Source organism: Sphaeroforma arctica (assembly GCF_001186125.1).
Source record: "Sphaeroforma arctica JP610 unplaced genomic scaffold supercont1.142, whole genome shotgun sequence".
In the NCBI taxonomy this organism is placed as follows: Eukaryota; class Ichthyosporea; order Ichthyophonida; genus Sphaeroforma; species Sphaeroforma arctica.
In genome coordinates, this window is record NW_014040416.1 from 106,185 (window position 1) to 118,231 (window position 12,047).

At 45.5% G+C, this 12,047-nt stretch overlaps 1 protein-coding gene across 1 annotated transcript; it reads right to left on the reverse strand.

Annotated features, from left to right (window-relative positions):
* Window positions 1–463: 463 nt before the first annotated feature.
* Window positions 464–9,273, reverse strand: SARC_02972 (hypothetical protein). The gene is made up of 13 exons (XM_014303258.1): window positions 9,158–9,273; window positions 8,331–8,523; window positions 7,373–7,709; window positions 6,845–7,010; window positions 6,148–6,361; window positions 5,309–5,540; window positions 4,570–4,981; window positions 3,754–3,990; window positions 3,279–3,434; window positions 2,572–2,723; window positions 1,908–2,141; window positions 971–1,177; window positions 464–669 (listed from the first exon to the last, which is right to left on the reverse strand). The coding sequence occupies exons 1-13, from the start codon at window positions 9,213–9,215 to the stop codon at window positions 511–513; spliced, it is 2,757 nt and encodes a 918-aa protein (XP_014158733.1). The 5' UTR covers window positions 9,216–9,273; the 3' UTR covers window positions 464–510.
* Between the last annotated feature and the right edge of the window lie 2,774 nt (window positions 9,274–12,047).

A 12,047-nucleotide genomic window follows, 5' to 3' on the forward strand; every position in this document is an offset into this window, starting at 1 on the left:
CACATACATATATCTTTATATATATATATATATATATTTAGATATATGTATATATACATATATACATATAGACACACACACACAGACACACACATATATATATATATATAGAAATATAGTAATATAGATATGAATATATATATGTAGATGTATCTATAGGTATTTCCTACGCCTGTACAAGTATCTATTTTAATGTGTACCAGCGTTGTGTCATAGGTATGTTATCTCAAGTGCTTATATAGTGTTTCTGACGGGCTCCATTCTTAACTAATACAGTGCACAACTCGTAGTATTTCATTGAGTCATCCATAATTGTTCTAAACCCTACTCTGTGCAGGGTCCACTTCACGGACCAAGGAAAGTCTCCTCGGGTTGAAGCAATATCACTCGTGACATTTTAGATGGGTGAGAGAAAGGCCTATCTCATAAAACTACCGAGATACAGGCAATGTATTGCAGCCCCCTCATTGATTTCAGCTAAATTTTATTCGCAAGTATGAGACTAAAAAATTACATCGAGACATTTGCTTCCAGCCATTTCTCCAGGCCATCTCGGTCACGCTCTAACCAAGCGGCTCGTGCCCGAATGCTTTCTATGCTCTGTTTGATGGTGCGTTCAATAGCAGGGGTGCCGTTGGCGTCGAAGAACGAGGTCACCTCGTCGGCTCTCTGCATGAAACGTGAAATTGATAGAAGTAACGGTTAATGGTCGACTATGAGCAGTTATCTTAGACGTAATGCGTAACGTGAAATCGACAGAAGTAAAATTCAGACGTCGATTATGTGCAAATATCGTAGACCTGCAGAAAAACCCAAATATATATATACACACTCACAGATAAATTGATAAAAAACATCTTCCAGCAGATGTATGTAGATACGCGAAATTGTATCTAGAACATACAGTAGGGTATACACGCAAATACACACACGTGGCCAACATTTTAAACAGGTGTGCATGTCCTCGTACCTTCTCGGAAGCGAATCCTTCGGCACTGGCCGTCACAATGCGACCCAGCAGGAAGTTTCCGGCGGAGAAACGGTCGTGGAAAGCAGCCCAGTTAGTCTTTACGTAGTCCCAGGTCTCATCCCTTCCGGTGGGGTTCTCGCCACACGAGCGGATGACAAAGGGCACATCCTGTGAGCGCACCTCGCCACTGACACTGTAGTCCAGTGTCTGAGGGGGGAAAGTGAGGTAGGGCAGGGCAGGGTAAGACATGAGATATGCAATAACGGACGGGAGAGTTACGAATGAGCGATGGTGGAGAATGCTCAGTGCCAGATATATGCGACGTGATATGGCTGAATAGTGTGCTGTGTATCGCGCCCCACTAACACGCTTGTCCAGGGTCTGGGCAAAGGGCACGGGAAAAAACCGAGCCAAGCGAGAAGTTTGCGATGATAGACGGTAGGTGCTCAGTGCTGTGTATATACGAAAATCCGTGGTTGAGCAAATGTGCGGGTAAGACACTCTGACTGGGACTGTAGTCCATGGTCCGAGGGCAAGGTAGGTAGAAGATAGGTGAAGGGGGAGATATGCGGTGCTAAATGCTTGATAGTGTGATATAAGTCATCAACGGAACAACACCAAAGAACAAAAGCCCTCTGCACCAGCATCAGTGCCAGTCTCTATACACAGGACTGATACTTTCAACAAGCACTCTATCCGTGCGAGCGTGACACTCGGCATCCAAATTCTCATTACACAGACCAGCTGAGTTGGAAGTAATGTTCATAACAAATCGATATCCTTGCCCAGTAGCAAACACCGAAGATCAATTAATGCGTCGCATACAAACCATATCACTGTCTCGTGGGTAAGTATCTCCAAGAGCATCCCGCGCATAATCCAACCAAACGTACCCAATATATTTCGAATGTGCACAAATAAGCCACAGTAACCATACCTTCACCACCAGAGCCGCTGAGCTGCCTGATCCGAGAGCTTTGAGAATGGGTAGCTTCTCCTCCTCCGTCTCCATCTTGTCGGTGAGTTGCACCAGCTGTTCCCACTCCTTATCACCTCCATTGCCCAGTACAATTGAGAACACAGCGCCGCGGAGATCGGCGTGAATGGCCTCGGAATCGCCGTTGACGAACTTCTGGAAGCGCGTGTTGGCCTCTGCGACTACTTCAGGGACCTTCATGTGAAAACGGATAGACAGGTTAAAAGTCAGTACGATTGTGTGAACAAAACGTTGTGTATACATCCTCATATGTACACATGGTCACTCTCCTACACATGAACATCATCCTCATATGTACACTATGGTCACTCTACTACACATGAACATCATCCTCATATGTACACTCACTATGGTCATTCTCCTACACACGAACATCATCCTCATATGTACACTATACACAATAGATCGACGCAAGAGCCATGTTTCGAGAGCTTCGACATTCCGACCAAAGCATCAGAAGTGATCACCCGACGTTACCTATATACGCCCGTATTCATATGCAAGCATACTGTACACAGACACATACCCGCACCACAGAAATCGAGTGTGTACCCACAAGCAACAGAATGCCAACGCACACAAATAACAAAACACACTAGCCTACCTTGGCATTACCAGCGGCTTGGATAGCGCTGGTGCGCAATAGACTGGTAAGGTGACCTTCTCCTTCCTTGATATCCCAACCAAGTTTTGCCGCCAAGGGACCGTACATAGACTGCTTGAACTTACGCAGGCGATTGAGTGTCTGTTCATCCTCTGGTATGATAGTGCATAGTATTGTGAGTTTAGACGATTGCTGTATGCTGACTGTTGATTATGACTGTTTGCGACTGAGGTGTTGTGTTGCAGATCTGTATAAGAATTTGTGCACATACGTATACATACATACAAACAGACACACACATATGTTTGCATACACATAGATAGAAACCACACAATGTTCATATACATCCCTATACAATATTGTACAATTCAAATACACAAAACACACACATATATAGATATATAGGCCTATTTTTGATATATCTCGGGTAGATGGGCAAAACAAATCGCAGCTATACACCACATACTAATCAATTGACGAAGACACAAAGACCTTGAGTTGACAAGCACCCGTCAGTCACACAACGCTTGGATTCCGCAAGAGACCCCATGGTATTCACTACACAGGATGGTATCCACATATGAGCTCTACTGGACAACAGTCTCCCCAGTCCCCCCCCCCCCACACCCAGACACGCACATGCAGGTGAGCGTCCCTACCATAGACACGTGAATAGCCATCGTGGGCAAGGTACACCCACTACTTACCTGCGTACCACACAGAGGAGAGCCAGCCCAGGTTCTCAATGATCTCGGCCCAGACTGTGGTGTCATCTTCGTCCTTGTAGGCGGACAGTACTTGCAGCGCATCTGTGGTACTCATGTAGCCGGCGGAAGCAAGGGCGAACATGTCGTTGACGATACCTATTAAAAAAAGAATATGGTGTGGTTGAGGCATGCTCGTTTACTGTGCGGAGGATAGTCGCACAGCTTGTGAAGCATACACGCACTGCACAAATCTTGCAATGCTATTATGGCGATATTCAACGCCCGACACACCCACACACGAATACGTTCCCTTACGCCACGAGGCGGTTGCGTTCAGAGTCTGGTCACCTCCATGCTTATTTGGGGAATATAGAGAAACATGCCTCTATTTCTAATAGAGTATAGAGATATGCTTCGACTTGCAGTGAAGTATAGATATATTATTCCATTGACATATACGGCAAGACAGACACACCTGTGCGGTCTGACACGGAGAACGTCTTGTCGCTGATACCCTTCTGCAGCATTGGCAGCAACGCCTGGTCGTACTTCACACGGTAGAAACCCGCCGTCTCGGCGTTGAGCTTCCACGCGGCTTCACTGGGGATGGTACTGTCAAAAGTGCCCTTGATAGTGCCGTTGAGAAGCTGGTCACTGCCAGCCTGCACTCCGTCGATGAGTACGTTGACCGGAACCTGCCACAGACCCTCGCCTGTTAGTGGTGGGTGGGTGGGTGTGTTCAACGGTCAGTGAGAGATGAGAGGCGGATACGAAGTATGGACAACCGTTAATGTCACCTACGTCAATTCATATGATAATGTGCAATAGGCTCCACGCTTGAATGCTTGAAGAGGACAGACCAATTCATATACACACCTTTCCACACACATGTGATGTGCATAGCGAGTTCAAATACACAATACACATACCCTTCGCTACACACCCCAAACCAGTCGAAAACACCAGCTAAATGCGCTTGTTCCCACACACATGTGTATAAATATTTCTAATACACTCTGCACACGCCCCTACATAATACATCGACTAAATGCAATTGTCCCCACACACATATGTATAAAGAATTCTAATACACACTACACACACCACTCTACTTGACCAGTCGAATACATCGACTATATGCGCTTCCCCCCCACCTTCTACACACACCACTCTACTTAACCAGTCGAATACATCGACTATATGCGCTCCCCCCCACCTTCTATACACACCACTCTACTTAACCAGTCGAATACATCGACTATATGCGCTTCCCCCCCACCTACACACACACCTGCGGTGTCGGGACGGCCAGTACTCAAGTACTGCTCCTGCTCCACGGTGATCTGAGTGGTCTCGCCCTGGTTCTCGGCCGACACGGTTAGCACGGGGTAGCCCATCTGCTTGGTCCAACTGGTCATCAGACTCTTCACATCCTTACCACTCGACACACTCAACGCCGCCCACAGATCATTGGTGCTCGCATTGGAGTACGTGAACTTCTTCAGGTACGCACGCATGCCCGTGCGGAAGTCATCCAGGCCAATATACGCCGCCAACATGCGGATGACCGAGGCACCCTTGGCGTAGGAGATGGCGTCGAAGATCTCGTCGATTTCGGACGCGTATTTGACCTCCACTTCGATGGGGTGTGAGCTCTGCAGCGCATCGAGGGTCAATCCGCGCTTTTGTTCGTTGAGCAGGAACTGTGTAGAGGGCGGAGGAGGGGGGTGTCAATGGGGGTCAGTGCGCCTTCGAGAGGGGTACAGATGTATTGGAGATATACGAGATAGATGCATGAGAGTCGAAGTGGAAAACACAGACGTGTTGAGCTCGGATACACAAGTATCTGGTGTATTGAACTCGGTGGGTATGCGCCAAAAGGAGTATAGGAAACATAGGTATTGAACTCACCCGACAAATAAGCGAGGTAAGGACATGCATACATGTCCACTCACACATACAAATACATACATCTATTGATATACATGCATTTATACAACCAGCCATGCATGCATGCAATGCATACATACCTGCTCCCAAACCTTCCAATCCGGGAAGATGTGGTCGACAGCCAGCCATCCTACCCAAGTGGCGAAGCCTTCGTTGAGCCACAGGTGTGTCCACCACTCCATCGTCACCAGGTTACCAAACCACTGATGCGCGAGTTCGTGCCCAACTACGTACGCGATACGCTGCTTGTACGAAGCGGCGGTGGTCTTGGGGTTGAAGAGCAGTAGGACAGATCGGTAGGTAATCAAGCCCCTAAAAAACAAACGGGTACAGAGGACAAAAAGAAAAAGAAAAAAAAAGGGAATTCGGTCAAGTGGGTACAGGTGTGGGAGTGCAATCGATGCTTATATAGATAAGCTGGTCACTTGGTCTGGTCGCTCTGGGTAAGGCTAGAGGATTTGTAGAAAGGCGAATACAGAAAACTTTTGAGATTGGAGTGTAAGTTCACGCGCGGTGTACTAGGGGTTAAGTAGTAGTAGCTTAAAAAACAATAGTTGAATCCGTAAATTACTACTAAAAATCCCAATGCATAGAGACTGAGTTTCCATGATACAGTGCTACTGAGAATTACGAACAGAAAAGATGGGAATCACAATTAGAGTTCGGTGCAATGAAGCGTGGTCACGTGCCTACGTGCCCTCATATCCGTCTATGTGTGGGTGTTGGACGTCTAGTGTGAATCGCCTGTGTGCATGTATGTGTGCGTCGACCATGCGAGTTGATATCCACATCGAATGCACACCCAGGCACCAAGCCGTGCTGTATCCAAATCAGCGCTAACACACCCACCCACACACCAGCCACCCTGTACATCGTAAACCCTACACCCATCCCCAACCACCAGGCCGCATACACATACCAGTTCTCCATAGCCCCCGCGGCGAAGTCGTTCACACACACCATATCCACCTTAGGTAGGGGGTATGCCGCGTCGAAGTACTCTGCGAAGAACGGCAGAGTCTCACAGGCCACCTCCAAGGCGAAGCGACCCTCTTCTTTGCGGCCCACAGGGGTGTACACGCGCACGCGCTTGTTGTTGCGGGTAGTGGACTCGATGTACTCGAACTCACCCACTGTGTAGGATTGGTATTGTGGGAGTTGTAGATAAAGATGGGTTGGTTAGATGCCTATGAGATACAAGCTACTTGGGATCAGGGCCTGGCGGCTAGGGTGCATGGTACTGATAAGACTGAAGGCATACGCACACGCGGAACTATAGTCGATGTGAAGTAGTGGTGGGTGGCTGATACAGAGAGTTTTGGCCAGGGAGCGATAAGTACCTAGAAGCTAATATCCCGCATATACCTGACTACGAGAATGTGTGCAAACTGAGAAGCACAGCTTGTCAAGGCACACACACAGACACACACACACATATATATATGAGTACATATTCCACCCAACGATGCTGAACGAATAAATCAGCCACGCGTAGCTGTGAACGAATCGTTGTAGATCAGATAGGCCTACATATCGGAATATGCATGCCCATATAGTATGTCTCTGCGTGTGCAATGGAGGGTATACACATGCACCCGGTGGTGAGCCATACATACCAATGAAGGCGAGCAAATAGGTTGACATGATGGGTGTCTGGTCAAACACAACTTCGCGCATATCGGTTCCCTCGATAGCCTTGTCGGAGACAGGGTCCATGTTGGACAGCGCAACTCTGTTGGCGGGGACGTTTAGAGTCACGGAGAAGGTAGCCTTCAGCGCGGGCTGTGACGGAAGACGTTGATGTAGGGACGTGAGTATAAATATTTGTGTATACATACGTACATAGTTACATATACATATATATATATACAGTTGAGTATGTCAATACCAAAGTGATAGAAACATACAGCCTGATTAAAAGTCGATTGCTTACATAGTCGTATTCACCTTCTCGATTGTAGTGCAATCCTCGTTAAAGCCCCAATCCGCGACCCCGCTACCACACTTCCAACCGCCTATTAACGACATTAGTTATGGGAACACACATGTAGTTAATTATAAACTCACAAAGGTAGGTAGGTGTGTAAAGCCACACACAACCACAGGCACAAACTCCCTGTCGCTGCGCACGGGTGGACACATACCTCATCCCAACAAGGGAAGGCGCGACGAGCGTCGGTCGACTCGAACTGTGTTACAGCCATGAACTCTTCTTCGCCCTTTGAGTTAGTGAACTTACTGCGGTAGAAGCCAGCCATCTTGTCGTTGAGCGTACCGGTAAACTCAATGTGCAGTGAAACGGTATCATCTTGGGCTTTCAGGGTCTGGTCAAAGGTGAATACAGTGATCTGATCCTTCAAGGATGAGTCTATCTTGGTGGCCTTGACCTGTGTGGAATCGGCGAGCGTCACGTATGCGGATTGTACCTCGATCTCCTTGGTGTTGAGCGAGATGGTGTCGGTAGACTCCTGGATAAGGATACTAATGCACGCAAAGATGGGGACGATACAGATGTGACAGGTTAATTGTCTGCCACTGGAGATGCTTGTTACGCGAATATACAATGAGCGATATGATGGGATTAAGAGTCATAGGTTAGATAGTAGTCTCACTATATATATATATATATATATATGTAAGCATATGCATACTCCACCCCTACTTATACATACATTTAAGGATGCGAATCATATGTATTGTGAAGGTATATATATATATATATATATCTATATATATAATCGTACATATATGTACACATAATCATGATCCTGAAAACAAGTGCAAGCAACCTATGAATACACCCACGACGAAGTTGCAATTGAATAAATGGTTCTCCTGCTTCAAAGATGTATTTGCGCAGATGAGTACTATACACTAGACAAAGATATTTTATTATTAAAAATCGAAACCTATACGAACATACAAATGTTAATGTACAATACGTAATGGTGGAAATATATGCCCTGCTAGTGATTCTTGTATAGAGGTGCATCGGCCAATATACAGCAACCAAGTTGCATCACACATAGCGTGTAAGCTGACTATTGCTCATACAAACAACCATGCGTGCATGCAACACATACTAACAAATCCAGCACATACTCGATATCTTCGAATCCGGTAAATACATGATTGATCAGGTCTGGGGTCAGGTTCAGGTTGTAATGAACTGGCTTAACGTTCTCTGGCAGCGTGAAGCGCTCAGGCATACTGGTGACTGCGGTACCGCACATGTTGTTATCGGCGCAAGTGTATTCGGGAGGTTGTCGGGCGACGTAGTAGGAGGCAATCACGACTGAAACAGACAATGCGATGAGGATAGTTAGTAGGTAGGCACATCAGAAGCCACTCACAAATGGGGGATACGCATAGGATGGTCTGAGAATTGGTCAGTGGTAGTATAACCACACTTGTTCTATTCGGCACAAGCGTATAGTGGAGGTTGTCAGGTTACGCGGTGGGAGGGGACCATCGTAGGGACCTTGTACACCGAGGTAAACGATGTGGTGTACATGTGGCTGGAATTGTAGGTATACTCGTGCTTAAGAGTATCTGCGGTAGAACACTAGCCTTAGACGTGACTGGATAGATGTAATCGTGTTGGGTCGATGTGTAATCAATAGCATTCAGTTTCCATGAAGACAATTCTAGAAGGCTTTAATACAGATGCAATGCAATTTGTCTGAAGCGCTGATCTTATTGTGTGCTGTAGTAGGTGCAGCCAACTTTAAAAAACACATACTGTCTGTACGTGCCTGGAAAAACACGTAGACTACCGAGGTAACAACAACCGCAAGCTAAATGGAAACCGATAAGTACACAATAACATTACACGATAGCAGATTGAACGAGTAAAAATCTATACTACTACACATTAGTAACTACGTAAAATACGTCTATACGCACATCAAAACACAAACATCTCTTACCAAAGAGAGCAATGACTAGACCGAGAAGGGGCAGGTCTCTGCGTTTAGAAGTGTCCATCGAGTGTTGTGGTTGTGTGCAAATTCAGCAAGTGGTGTCAAGTTTCGTGCACCGTGTTGTTTAGATCAAAGTCTACCGAACCACGGGAGCGCAGTAACCAATCGCATACGCTTACACACATTTGTATATTTACTTTCTGTGCTGAACTGCTGACTCACTGCTGACTCGCTGAGCTCAGACCCCAGGGCCCAGGCCGCAGAGTCCCAGAGTGACCCAGACGCTTTAGAGCCAGAGCCACTAATGACTGATGAGCGATGGCTGCTGCATCGTGTGACGGCTCACAGTCTCACAGTCTCACAGTCAGTCACCCATACCAAAAAAAAAAAGGTGACACCGCCTCACACGCCCTCACAGGCTCACACTCACAGCCACTGCCTGAGCTTGGCTGAGGCTCTAACCTGAAACCTACTTACGCTAATGTAGTTCAGAATATACGTTGAACGTAAAGTAGATTTTTTTTCTTCCAAACGGTATGACGTATTAGTGGGGTAGAAAGGGTTTGACCTAATTGGAAAAAATAAGACGATACGTCGAAACGGGTCCTATATATTGCACCTCAGAATATACCCATATCAAAATAAAGGACCAAACCGAAGTAAACGCTGAACGGTAAATAATGTAAAATGTATATAGATTTGCTTGCGTTACAACGGATTGTTTTTAAACAAAAATAGAAAAACGAAATGAGTTAAAAGCCAGTGACTCAAATGACAATGTATTTGAACAATTTTCATTGGAAACGATTAAATTCCAGTTGTCGGAATGCCAAAGGCGTATAGTCGTATACGTAACTTCAATAAAAATATATAAATAGCATCATGATTCATGATGTGCATTGTGTGTCGTCAGTCGTCACTCGTCAGAAGGCAGAGTGACAGAGCAGAGTTTAGTACCAGCTGTGCCTGTGCAAGCTAGTGACTGACTGACCATGTTTTTAAAAAAAAATATGGAATGCTAAAGTCCAAAGGTCAAAAGCCGAACCGCAGAAGGCCCGAAGGCCGAAGGCCGAAGGCCCGAAGCCCGAAAGCGTATACGTAATTCCAAAAATATATATTTATAAATAGCATCATCTGCGAGAGCAGATTAACAGAAAGGTGCGAGCCTGTAAATATGTGTGAGGCGAGATGAAAACTAGTTTCCATTTTCCATAAAGGGCTGGGTGTTAACTGCACCCTGTGGCATAGGCTCATAGCCCTCGCTCAATACTCGACTAAAGGTGTTTCACCCGAACTACGTGAAGCTATATTCACTCGAGAATGTATTTACATTTGGTTGGTCTGATATTTGTTGTGATAGAAACCGGCTTAGTCTTTCGCAATTTGCCGAAACATCCTCACGAAATCGACGAGGATTCGGAGGGGATCCTGTGCACAGATTAATTAAGTGTCGTGATTGTCAATGTGAATGGTGTGTATAATACAGCGCTTTTAGTTTTTAGCTGCACAGTATCGCTCTATCGGCAAATATAAACTTTGCTGTGTTTCCAATAGGTTCATCGACGTAGAATGACGGGGAGGCCTATGTCGGCCACGTCCTATCAGTTATCATGTTTCAAATACGATAACTATTCGATGTAGATGAATGAGAGTTTAGGCTTGAACCAGTCGAACCGCTTCGAATACTTTGCTCTGCTCTGCAGGCGAATCTGTATCTTTGTAAACACATTCGTTTTGCGTATCTTGTTGTCACATACTTTCAGGATTGTTCAGTAATCTCAAATCAAGTGTTTCATGCGACGATGCCGACGGGATAAAGAAGAACTTATATTAGAGTCACCCCACAGTGGCAATCTTTATCGAAGACCTTTTAGAAGCTAGTGCAGGCACTGCAGGGACTGTACAATCTCGCACAATCTTGAAATCAGAAAACTGTACCCCGGCAAGTACGACTTGTCGACTTCATAGTATATTTCCACGACCCTCTTTCTAGCTGGAGAAGAAGCTAAAATATAGGGGATCGAACTATTTAACGTCAGAAGGATTGGCCGTGATATTTCTTTTTAAGTGTTTGGACACGTCATGCCACGTCATCAGAAGCGATGTATTTGTGTACCGTCTAGAACAAAAAATAAAAATAATTCAACTATATGTAGCCCCTTCTGGTCCCCACTCCCCACATAAAAGTAAACAAGCGGTGTGCGCATTTAAATGCATGTTAACAGTTTGTGTTCGCACCGCGGGATATTATAGCAACCCTTGAATATACAAGCCATGATGTGTGTGTCACATATATGCCCATAAGGATACGCTGTGAATCGAAGTCTCTGGATATGGCGACTCGTAGTCGGTACACAAAAACAATGAACTTAAGTGATGGTAGGTCTATGCCACTCATTGGGTTTGGCACATATCACATACGAGGTGAACGTTGCCTGGAACTAGTCAAACAGGCTGTATTGACTGGCTATCGCAGTTTTGACACGTCTTCAAACTACAGGTATATTTACAAGCTGAAGACTGGTTTGAGTGTACTTGAGGCTAGAACTTATGTAACAACTGAGCGTAAATTGCAGGTGCACCTTTACTACGAACTGCGATTCAACCTGTTATCTGAGTGGGCAAGAAAGCGTTCATGACTGTTTCGCAAGCGGCGACAACTTTAAAGACCTCACTAAACCATAAACTGAACGCATACCTCACATTCAATTTGTCACTTCCATCTCGATTGAACTGCAGTATCAAGGCTTCAATTTTAGCTAATTTTGGGGTGATTACACATATACACATGTTTCTATCCCATAGCATAAATGTGCACACACACAGGCACACGTGCACACACAAACACACACACACACACACGTATATGCATATATATATAAATATATATATGTAT